We start from the raw sequence: 12,452 nt of genomic DNA, 5'->3' as shown, positions 1-12,452 counted from the left end.
ATTTAGATTATCTAGTACAGTTAGCAGAGAATCTGTTAGGTATTTCAGTAGGAGCCTGAACATTTGAGTTTGTGTAAATACCTAATAATTATTAATTCAAAAAAGAAACATTATTGACTCAAACACTAGGTGGTAACAGCCACCCCCCTCTTTCGATTCCACATCTTCATATTGCCATTATAAGGCTCAAGAATACTTAAGTAAAATCTATGCTGGCCATGCATCTTGACTAACGATGCGACTGCTGCACCCAACACCTTCTCCAGCCTTCTGCATGTAAATATTAAAAAAAAACACAGACACACAGAACAGGAAAAGAGCACCTTACCTTGCTAGTGATTTCCACGTTTTCTTTTTCACATATGTCTTGTAGCCTCTGAGACTGAATTTTATCTCCCAGAGGTTTAAATCGGAATTTGGAACATCGAGATGTTAAAGGTTCAATTATTCTGAAAAAGATCATACGCAGGGGAGATCAGTAGCTTCTGCTACTAACCTACAAATATACTCGATCTGCAGCCCCTCCCTACCTCTCAACCCTCATCTCCCCTTACGTTCCTACCCGTAACCTTCGCTCTCAAGACAAATCCCTCCTTTCAGTACCCTTCTCCACCACCGCCAACTCCAGGCTCCGCCCTTTCTGCCTCGCCTCACCCCACTCGTGGAACAAACTCCCCGAGCCCATACGCCAGGCCCCCTCCCTGCCCATCTTCAAATCTCTGCTTAAAGCCCACCTCTTCAATGTCGCTTTCGGCAACTAACCTCTACACCCAGGAAAGCTAGACTGCCCCAACTTGACATTTCGTTCTTTAGATTGTAAGCTCCTTTGAGCAGGGACCGTCCTTCTTGGTTTATTTTGTACAGCGCTGCGTAACCCTAGTAGCGCTCTAGAAATGTTAAGTAGTAGTAGTAGTAATCACCCTCAGAACTCTACAGAGATCAAGCAGCAAGGGCTCAGGGTCACTGGATGGGGAGAACAACTGAATGTGTTCAAACATAAGCACTAGGAGAGTGAGAGCAAGAAAGCAAGAGCGTATGCTAGGAAATAAGCCAAAACAATAAGTGCATGCCAGCCTTGATTTATTAAAAAAGCCTTTTCCTCACTACAAACTTATGGGAAAGGCAGCTTGACACTCAGCTCACTTTCTTCTACATAACAAAGCAACAGAACAACACAGATAAAGGGCAATTCTATAAGTAAAGGTATTTAAACCTAATGCTAATAAGCTCAATTCACTCTTCAATGCAGGTGCAGAAAAGTGTGCTGAAGAGTAAAATGGTGCCCAGATTCTACTATAGAATACTAGTGTAATCTGACACTGGCACGCCTCACATTTCTGCGTCTGCCGTTACACCAGCCACAGAGCTAGCACCTAAATACAGCAAGTACCCACATAACTTCCAGTATTCTGTAAGCTGAACAAGTGGCAGGCTCTGCCCACGTGAATGCCCCCTTGCATTATGCCACTTACAGAACAGCGTTTAATCGCTCTGCTGTTACTTAAAAGTGTAAACGTACACTTATTCAAACACGCTGGCATTCTGTACATTTGTGTGTGCAAGAGGTGCCTACATGTTATAGAATTGCCCTTACAAACAATTTTAGATTCAATTACCTGCCTTTCCAAATACCAGCTCAAGATGAGCTCCGTATTCAGGTGTAGTTATTTATCTACTACAATAATTTGCACCGCCAACGTTCTGAAGCTCACTGCCAGGAAGATGAAGCCCGGTTCACAATGTCTGAAGCCTTCCGGTGACGTCACCGTGTTGCCTGGGAAACCGTGACGCGACTCAAGCACGGGCGCTACGAGTTTGCACCACCATCTCCATCCCCTCCCAGTTCAGCAGTCCAGCCCCCCCCCCCTCCCTCTGTCTCTGTGGCCTCCGAGTGCCCCAGCCCTTTGTACGTGGCGGCTGCTCGGCCGGCAACACTCAAGTCCACCAAGTACAGACGCCGCTTCAGACAGGCTGTGGTTCGCTGTTCCTCTGGTCCCGCCCTCATTTCCTGTTTGCGGAAGGGCGGGACCACAGGAAAAGCGAACCACAGCCCGTCTGAAGCGGCGTCTGTACTTGGTGGACTTTAGTGTTGCCGGCCGAGCAGGAGGTAAAACTTTTCAAACAGCAGCTGCCACGTACAAAAGGCGGGGGCACTCGTACACGTCCTCCTTGCACTCTTGAGGCCACAGAGACAGAGGGAGAGAGGCGCTGGGCGGCGGAAATCGGAGAGGGGGATCCTGGAACCTTGATAGCGCCCATTTCCTTTCTGTTGGAAACGGACCTCTTTTACTAGCTTACTTATAAAACGTAATATGCCACCTATCTAACAAATATAAGCGGCTTACAATGTCACATACATAATAAAAACGGACAATTCAGAAACTATAAAAAAAAATCAAAAGCATCACTGTGTGTTAATGCAATTTAACAGTAGCCGCGGCACTGAGCATACGTAACACAGGTTAGTAAATCTAGCACTCAGTATGAACCCGAGGCAATGGAGAGTGAAGTGACTTGCCCAAGTTCAGAATAAGCACTAGTGGGAGAAGTGATACTTGAATCCTGGCTCTCACCCTGTGGTTTTCCAATCACTAGGGCTTGCTCCTCTAAACCCGTACATACCTGCTGACATAGTTACAAATCAGGCAAAACCGTGTGCTTTTCGATTCCTTCTCCATAGTGCGCCTCAGTGCTGCCTGAGCGGCCGAGGTCATGGAATCTGCTTCATCCAGAATCACGATCTTAAAAGGAGGACAAGGCTTCCCACTGAGATGGAAAAGAGAGACGTGACCGTAATTGCAGAAAACATTTCTGTTTTCAAGTTGTAACAAGTTCAGTAAAAGTCTCTGTTGCTTAGCGATTATTTGCACTTTTTATCTCAAAGGCTTACTGTCTAGTTTCAAAAAGACTAAAGTAATTAAGGAAGCCATGTTTTGTTCCTAAACGCTATAATGGAGACTTTTTAAAAGATGAACTGCAATAATGAAAGCATTGCGCTAACCTGAGAAATCATTAATATTTTGCTATACTAAAGAATAATTTTCATCATAAAACCCACCCACACAAGGAAGGGGGAGGTTTTGTTTCCAACAGCACATTTCTCGGTTTAAGTTGACCAAACTGTTTCTTAGACTTGGAATTTTGCAGAACTGCTCGATTCATTCTTCACTAAACACACTGCTATCTGCACAGAGCGCACAACAGATTTCAAATTATAGGACATTTGCTTACTCTGAGCGGCTTCCTCCTACTGTCAACTGAGCAAAATTCTTCACCTTTTCCCGGATCACTTGTATTCCGCGTTCATCTGAGGCATTTAACTCCAAAACTCTCTGCCGGAAAAGATCAGGCCTGGAATACAATCCTAGTACCTCTTAGAGTCATAAAGTAAGACCAGCTTTTAACAATCATATAATATTAAGCAGCTACTTAACTGTACATTAAAGATCATGAATTCTAAGCAACAGCACTAACAATTATTCAGTAGTGGCAGTGTTGCATAGAGCTGTGTGAAAGATCCAGATGAGTCACCCTATGCTTGGAACAACCTTCCTGAACCCTTACGCCAAGCCCCCTCCCTGCCCGTCTTCAAGTCTTTGCTTAAAGCCCACCTCTTCAATGCTGCGTTCAGCACCTAACCCTTACCGTTCAGTGAATCCAGACTGCCCCTATCGGACCGACCGTTCACTTGTCTATTAGATTGTAAGCTCTTTGAGCAGGGACTGTCTCTCTTTGTTAAATTGTACAGCGCTGCGTAACCCTAGTAGCACTCTAGAAATGTTAAGGTGTAGTAGTAGTAGTAGTTTCAGGTTCTAACTTCCTCCCCCACCCTCCTGATGCAATAAAGTGCACAAGCTTGTGGGCATACGATGCAGAAAATGTATTTTGTGCAAAATGCCAACGCTGTGCAAAGCCTTGAGTGCACAGCATATTTAAACTAATACTAGTAAGGCCAATTCACTCTTCAATGCAGATACAGAGAAGCGTGCTGAAGAGAGTGAAATGGGGAGCACATTGCTGGGGCTTTAACACCAAGTCGGAGGAGGCTTAGGGGACCTACAACCTTCTCTGGGCTATGGAGCAGAGGGTGATCTGAGCGGAAGTGCAGAATTTCATCTCAGATCACCGATTCCACTGAAGCCCCCCCCCCCCCCTCCCAAAAGCTAAAAACGTTCCTGATGATCTAGTGGATCCTGCAACTGCCCCCAAAACACACACAACTGAAAGATGGAAGGCTGCTGGGGGGGGGGGGGAGAGAAGAGTGCTGTCAGACTTCACACCTGCCCCCTCAAAAGCTGGCATTTATGCGTGTATCGGGATAAGTGGAAACTGGGGAACACATGCCTTTATTTTTGGACTCCCAAACCCACACTCCCTTGAAATCCGTATGTGGTGTAGATCCATGTGTTAATAGCAGGATTTAAAAAAAAAAAAAAAAAAAAAAAGCACAACTATTTGCACATACAGCCAATCTCCATATGTATAAATACCATTATTTATACATGGAGATGTACATAAGTAATGCCATACTGGGAAAAGACCAAGGGTCCATCGAGCCCAGCATCCTGTCCACGACAGCGGCCAATCCAGGCCAAGGGCACCTGGCAAGCTTCCCAAATGTACAAACATTCTATACATGTTATTCCTGGAATTTTGGAGTTTTCCAAGTCCGTTTAGTAGCGGTTTATGGACTTGTCCTTTAGGAAACCGTCCAACCCCTTTTTAAACTCTGCTAAGCTAACCGCCTTCACCACTTTCTCCGGCAACGAATTCCAGAGTTTAATTACACGTTGGGTGAAGAAACATTTTCTCCGATTTGTTTTAAATTTACTACACTGTAGTTTCATCGCATGCCCCCTAGTCCTAGTATTTTTGGAAAGCGTGAACAGACGCTTCACATCCACCTGTTCCACTCCACTCAATATTTTATATACCTCTATCATGTCTCCCCTCAGCCTCAGATGCTTCTACAATAGCCCCATTGGTGTAATATCATGCTTTTTAGTAATAACCTGGCAGCATAATTTTGAACGCAGCAGCAACCTTTTAGACACGCTTGAGAAAGAATACTATAATTCCCTGTATCAGGGGCTAACTTGCAAAGATTACATTAATAACCAGAGCCAGGTCACCTGCATTTATCTCCTATTCAGTACCCGTGTCTAACTCCCTTATCCGTTCTGTTTGTCTGTCTTGATTAGGTTGTAAGCTCTGTCGAGCAGGGACTGTGTTACATATTTAGTGTACAGCGCTGTGTACGTCTAGCAGCGCTACAGAAATGATAAGTAGTAGTAAAAAGGTTTCAACTGACAAAAGCAACCTGCAATCTTAATACACCACTGATTTGGAAAGATCAAATGCAGTTAGTATAGAGAAGGAATACAATGTTTTTAAAGAAACCACATAGGCTGGCAACTGGTGCTTTGCATTTAATTAACATCACTGCAGCCAGCCATTCAGTGACTCAGAGGGAGAGAACCGATCCTTGTGCTTGGAATAAGGTTCTGTTCTCATGGTTATTTCCAGCAGCAAACCCAGGCATACACTCAAAAGATATGGTAATGAACCTCAATCAGAACTACTGTATACCACTGAAAATCTAGCTATATCACAAAGTAACTAAAAAAAAATCCTCAATTGAAAAAAAACAAAACAAAACCCCATATCACCTCCCCCCCCCCCCCCAGCCATCACACTTATCACAATAGATTTCCTCAGAACAGCAACTTGGCTGTCCCAGTAAAATTAAAGAGTTAAATCACCTTTATCTCTCTCTTTTCTAAGAGAAGAAAGACAGGAAATCAGTCCCTGGGTACATCTACAATAGAAACTACAGTGGAATCTAGCTCTCTGGTACAGGAATGCTCATCCACTTATACTGAAATCAAACATATAAATGGCAAGTGACCGACTCACCTGCAAATGCGCAGTAGAGACTTCCCTCTCTGTCCCGCCATCGCATCAAGACGTGATGACGTCAGAGGGCGGAACAGAGAGGGAAACGGGAGTCGGACTGTCGGACGCTGCCGCTGGAGCCTGGAAACGAACATCGCATGCACCAACCTCCACCCTCCCACCCACCCCCCCCCTCCGTATCGGGCCCCCTGCACAGAGGGGGGAAGGAGCGGCGGCGAGGAGGGTAGCTGGATATGGGGTGAGAGCAGGGCACAAAGAAGGGTTGCTGGACATGGGGGGAGGGCAGGGTTGGTGGACCGGGGGGGGGGGGAGGGGGAGGCCAAGGGAAAGAGGAGGGTTGCTGGATATGGGGGGGGGATGATCGGTGGATGGGGTGAGGCCAGGGGAGAGAGGCGGGCTGCTGGACATGGGGGGGGGGGGCAGGGGAGAGAGGATGGTTGCTGGACGGGGGGGGGGGGGCAGGGGAGAAGTTTGCTGCACATGGATGGATGGAGGTGAGAATTATTACATTTTGGAAAACACAAATCTCGCCCGTTTTAACGGGCTTAACGGCTAGTATAAATATAAAATACAACAAAAACACAAAGGCCACCAGTCAGGCTCTCAGAATATTCTGTGATCAGACTAACTTGTTACACAGAGGTACCAGCTTACCCAAAGAGTTCCCTGGATGCTGCCAAAATAGTAGATGTTTTGCCAGTTCCAGGAGGACCATAAAACAAGAGGTTAGGAAGCTACAAATTGAAGAAAAAGCATACATGTATGTAGTAGCGCACTGACACAGTAGCTTATATTTCACAGAAAACTGCCTGAGGTTTCTGAAGTCGTGATTTGGCAATGCTCAAAGCCCTAATGAAGGCTCCAAGGGGTGCACAGTGCTCTCGTCTGCTGAAGGCAGCAGAGCACCCAGTTAAACCCAGTGTGCCGTTGACAGCAGAAACTAAGTCCACATCATAAAGTTCTGGAAGGACTCCCTTCCATAGCAGCCCTTTGAGCATTGCTAAATATATACCTGACTTCTGGAAAGTCTATATACAGTTGGTCAGATTTTTACATACATGCGAGTACAATAATATCTTAATTTTCAAGCTGATTGTCATGTTTGGCTAGAATGAGATGCTGTATGTACACATCACTAATGCTACAACTTTTCAAAACTTGTTTTCTAACATTTTGGGCCAGCTTTGGCTCTGTACCTTTAGCTAACTTCCATCCTACAGTACACAACAGCGGATGTATTGCTGTGCATCCATTCTAGCATAGCTGCTGTTTGCTCAACTATGCTAAAATATTTTAGAAAGTCATCCAAGGCACCATGGCCTAGCAATAGAAATTGAACCAGCACATTTACAGCTCAGCATCCTTATGAAGAGAAAAAGCATAGACTCTAGGGTGACACTGAACCATTTGGGGCTGGATGTGTTAGCGCCAGAGACAGATTTACATATAAAGGAGTGAATACTATGAATACTGAAATAAGAGATTAATGGATGGAGTTAAATTGTGACATCAAACACCATTTGGAGGTAAGGGATATAAGAATTGATAGTGGATGTAATTCAGACGAAGCTCTAAGACTGAAATGCTAGCAAGTTAGGAGTCATTCAATCTTTAAAAATTAGGTGTGCCTTACTAATTTTTGTCATTTACCGGATTGGAATCCATGGCATCTGCCATTCGAGGAGGAAAAACAAAGGTGGTCCTTTTTACACTGGTACATCATTTTTTTAAAACTGCCCTGCAGAGTGTAAACTCCTCAGAACGGAACTAATGACATTTGAGATGTTAAAAAAGTTTGCGATTCTTAAAAAGTGAACATTTGCACACATTACTGACAAATATGTGAAGTCAAAGTTCTTCCCAAGTGTTGTTTTTCCATAAAAATCCCTTTGGGATCCCTTTACTAAAAGGTGTGCTAACCAATTCAGCACGTGCTAATTGTTAGCAAGCCCTAAATTGGTTAGGCTTTCATTGACACTAAGGTGCGCTATCTTCAGAATTTCAAAATATGTTTCAGTTCAAGTACTAAAAAAACTGGAGGAAATTAAGAGGGTTTCATTTGTTTTTACTTACATAGCTCAAACACACCAAATCAAATCACACATTCAAGGCAAACGAAAAAAAAAAAAAGTTGAACAGAAATTTTCCAATTCAAAAGGTTTTCCAGAGGCTTCATAAAATAAAACCACACTCACAGATTTATTGGTAGTATAAAGAAAAGAAAAAAAAAAGTATCTCCCACTCTATCAAACCTATAAATGGCAAGTGACCGACTCACCTGCAAATGCGCAGTAGAGACTTCCCTCTCTGTCCCGCCCCCGCGTCAAGACGTGATGACGGGGGGAGGGGGGGCGGGACAGAGAGGGAAACTGCGCGGAAGGGGAGGGAGGGAACCGCTGACGTCGCTACCGCTCCCCCCCCCCAAGGTAGCCGCTACCGCCCCCCCCCCTTCACCCGGCCCGGGCCCTCTCTTCAGCTTCAGCTCCCGTCGGCCTTCCTTCCCTGCCTGTGCCCCGCCCTCGCCGACGTGACATCACACGAGGGCGAGGCACAGGCAGGGAAGGAAGGCCAACGGGAGCTGCTGCTTGCTGCTGTTTTGGCGCTGCTGTAAGTTGAATAACGAAGAGAGGGCCCGGGCCGGGTGAAGGGGGGGCGGGGGCGACTCCGGGGTGGAGTGGGGCGGTAGCGGCTACCTTGGGGGGGGGGAGGGGACATGGGAGGTCTCAGAAGGAGGGGGGCCTTGGAGCTGGGAGGGCTGGACTGAAGGGGGCCTTCCAGCTGGCTGGGAAGAAGGCACGGGGGGGGCAGGGGGCCTTGGAACTGGGAGGGAGGGCAGGGGGGTCCTTACAGTTGTGAGGGAATGGGGCCCCTTACAGTTGTGAGGGAGAGCAGGGGGCCTTGGGAGCTGGGGGGGGGAGGGCCTTGGAACTGGGAGGGAGGGCGGGCAGGGGGCCTTGCAGCTGGGAAGGGGGGACAGAGGGGTCCTTGGAGCTGGCAGGGAAGGAGGATGGCAGGGGGCCTTGCAGCTGCAACGGGAGGGGGGCCTTGGGAAAAAAAACATTCCAATACGCGCCTGTTTTAACGGGCTTAACGGCTAGTCTAGTTATATCTAAGCTTGTGTTAAAAATGTACAGCAGAAACAATTTAGGTCTGGGCATGAGCATTCCCCTTTAACCAGCACCCTAATTTCAAGAAAAAGGCACACCCTTCATCTGGCTTACCGAACTTAATGCTACATATTGAAGACAGATTTTTAATACTCTTTCCCTTGCCCTACATATTCCAGTCTCTTACTACTGTCAACATGTGGTTTCCTACCTAAAATTAACATTGGCACCTACACTACAATTCGTTGGACAACCAGGCTACATTTAGCATAGCTGACCTGTAACCAGACTCTGCCAAGCAATCTCAAACACTTACCAATACTCTCGGCATACAAACACTCACAGTTATCCTCAACACTGTCAAGTCACTTTTTATTTTAGAAATAAATATCCAGAGTTTAAAGCCATATAAACTTACAGATTTAGAGAAACAAGCAATGGTACCATAATTTGCTTGGACTCAGGGAGTGATGCTGGTTAACAGAGAATTTTAAAAAAAAAAACCCATTTCCAAAAGGAGCATGTTAGCTAATACAGCATTACAGACTCAAGGGGGAAGGGGGAACCAAAATCTCTACTATAATGAAAGGCACCTTCAACGTTCTGAAACTGACTCCGTGGCTTCAAGTGAAGGGTTCGTTAGGATCGTTACGTTCCTCGCTCTGTCACCATCTCTCTCAGCCCCGCCCTCGCGCCTCTGATAGGTCCGCCGCCCTCGACGTCATCACGTTTTGACGTCAAGGGCGGCGGACCTATCAGAGGCACAAGGGCGGGGCCGACAGAGATGGTTACAGAGCGACGAACATGAAGAAAAAAAAAAACCCTTCACTTCAGCCACCGAGTCAGCTGCACCACGTTGCAAGTGGGTGGCTGGAGGGGAGGGAAAGAGAGGGGGCAACGACGCTGGAACTAACTTGGAGGGGGGCCAGACGGACACAGAAAATGGGATGGGGGGAGGGGGGAAACGACCCTGGAACAGGGTGGGTGGGAGGGCCAGCAGACCCTGGAACTTGGAGGGGGGGGGGCGACCCTGGAACTGGGATGGAGGGAGGGGGGGACACAACCCTGGAACTGGATGGGTGGGAGGGAGAGTGGACCCTGGACCTTGCAGGGGGGGCGGACCCTGACACTGGGAGGGAGGGGGCCCCTGGCACACACTCTCATTCTCACACACACACAGTCTCACTCTGTCTCACACACTCACTCTCACACACACTCTGTAAAACACACACGCTCCGAGGAAAACCTTGCTAGCGCCAGTTTCATTTCTGTCAGAAACGGGCCTTTTTTCCTAGTCTCTTCAATAAAACTCTCTCCACCAATTGGCACTTTAATGATGCTCTCCTGGCAGCTGCCTGCGTGCACAGCCATTGAAATAAAGATATGATGAACCTATTTTCTCATGCAGTCCTCATGGAGTTATATACTTCTATCAACTAAGCCAGCTGGCTGGAAAAGCCCCACTTTAAAATTTCTCCCAGGTTTACATTCAGCCTCTGTAGTTGGAGATTTTTTTAAAGGCTGATCACCATATAATTCTGGATATTCAGCGCTGGTGTCTGGATAGCAGCCAGTGCAAAATATCCAGTAGATTATCTGGATAAAGTCAGGGAAACTATGTGGGTCTTATCGCCGTTATCCTGCTAGCGGCCAAAGCTCTCTAACCAGATAACTTCTGTATCCTTATCTGGATGGTGCAAAGGCTGTCTGCAATGGTATTCAGCAGCACTGTCCATAATGCCTCTAAATATCAGCAGATTGTCATCTGGATAAAAGGCTTAAGATAGACCTAAATGGCTCTGAATATCAGACCCTTCATTTTTAGGCCACAAAGACACAACTGACATTTTATCTATCTCAGAGCCAGCATTCCAGCTTGGGTTGAAACTTTTGGTGTCCAAAGGCACAATTGGAGCCAATTATTTATGAAGAACCTGTCACAGTCCACCACCTAAGACAATATGGGAATATGCGAGATGGGAAGGTGGTAGAACGAGAGGACATGAAATGAGATTGAAGGGGGGCAGACTCAAGAAAAATGTCAGGAAGTATTTTTTCACAGAAAGAGTAGTGGATGCTTGGAATGCCCTCCCGCGGGAGGTGGTGGACATGAAAACGGTAACGGAATTCAAACATGCGTGGGATAAGCATAAAGGAATCCTGTGCCGAAGGAATGGATCCTCAGGAGCTTAGTCAGGATTGGGAGGCGGGGCTGGTGGTTGGGAGGCGGGGATAGTGCTGGACAGACTTGTACGGTCTGTACCAGAGCCGGTGGTTGGGAGGCGGGCTGATGGTTGGGAGGTGAGGATAGTGCTGGGCAGACTTATACGGTCTGTGCCAGAGCCGGTGGTTGGGAGGAGGGGCTGGTGGTTGGGAGGCGGGAATAGTGCTGGGCAGACTTATACGGTCTGTGCCAGAGCCGGTGGTTGGGAGGCGGGGCTGGTGGTTGGGAGGTGGGATGTGGGGATAGTGCTGGGAAGACTTATACGGTCTGTGCCCTGAAGAGCACAGGTACAAATCAAAGTAGGGTATACACAAAAAGCAGCAAATATGAGTTATCTTGTTGGGCAGACTGGATGGACCGTGCAGGTCTTTTTCTGCCGTCATCTACTATGTTACTATGTTTTAATATATAAAAAGCAGTTTGTCCCAGATGTCACATATTCAAACAACAAGGAAAAATGTCAGCTTTTTAAGTAGTGGGACTTCCAGACCAATACCCTATTTTGATACTGATGCAGGGTTAGCAAGCAATTCCAGTACGGAGGGTAATGTCACAGTTGCTATTTTAGGATTGTGACCAATACTTTTCAGGGCTGTGTGAAATTCTAGCTGACTAACCTTCCGCTACTACAGCTTGAAGAGGTGCCATTGCAAATTAACATACAAAAAAAATAAATAAAAGCTTGGGGTTTACTCTTTTTGGAGCCTGTTTACTAAAGTGTGGAAAACCAAGATTTAGCACCTTATCCATTAATGCAGTAACTGCTATCTGGTACTATAATTCCAGTGCTAACTACATGACATGCCTGGGTGGGTTATGGGCAGAGAATGGGTATGGACTGCATGCTGCAGTTAAGCGTGCTATAATTACTGCACACTGTTATTTGTTCAGTTTGCACAGGTGCATTTAGTGCGTAGTAAGAACTGTGCATTAACTGTAGGGAACATCCTGGACATGCCCCAAACAGTTCGTGCACAGCCTTTATACTTACTATGCCTTAAAGTTTGTTTGTTTTTTTTAATTTGTACCCCGCGCTTTCCCACTCATGGCAGGCTCAATGCGGCTTACATGGGGCAATGGAGAGTTAAGTGACTTGCCCAGAGTCACAAGGAGCTGCCTGTGCCCAATAGTAGAAGTCGGCCCTTGCAGATCACCAATGTGGCCGCGCAGGCTTCTGCGAGTCTCAGGACGTCAGACTCACAGAA

General features: G+C 46.6%; 1 protein-coding gene across 1 annotated transcript in view; it reads right to left on the bottom strand.

The window, feature by feature from the left end:
- Positions 1 to 12,452, bottom strand: part of LOC115478791 (replication factor C subunit 4-like) — a 46,942-nt gene that overhangs the window by 17,619 nt on the left and 16,871 nt on the right. The window contains exons 4-7 of the mRNA XM_030216394.1: positions 6,571 to 6,650; positions 3,232 to 3,351; positions 2,623 to 2,766; positions 329 to 449 (exon numbers count right to left, since the gene is read on the bottom strand). Of these exons, the coding sequence (XP_030072254.1) occupies positions 329 to 449; positions 2,623 to 2,766; positions 3,232 to 3,351; positions 6,571 to 6,650 (465 nt within the window). The remainder of the gene's footprint in view (positions 1 to 328; positions 450 to 2,622; positions 2,767 to 3,231; positions 3,352 to 6,570; positions 6,651 to 12,452) is intronic.

Source organism: Microcaecilia unicolor, chromosome 10 (assembly GCF_901765095.1).
Source record: "Microcaecilia unicolor chromosome 10, aMicUni1.1, whole genome shotgun sequence".
Taxonomy (NCBI): domain Eukaryota; kingdom Metazoa; phylum Chordata; class Amphibia; order Gymnophiona; family Siphonopidae; genus Microcaecilia; species Microcaecilia unicolor.
This window is presented reverse-complemented; position numbering and strand designations above follow the sequence as displayed.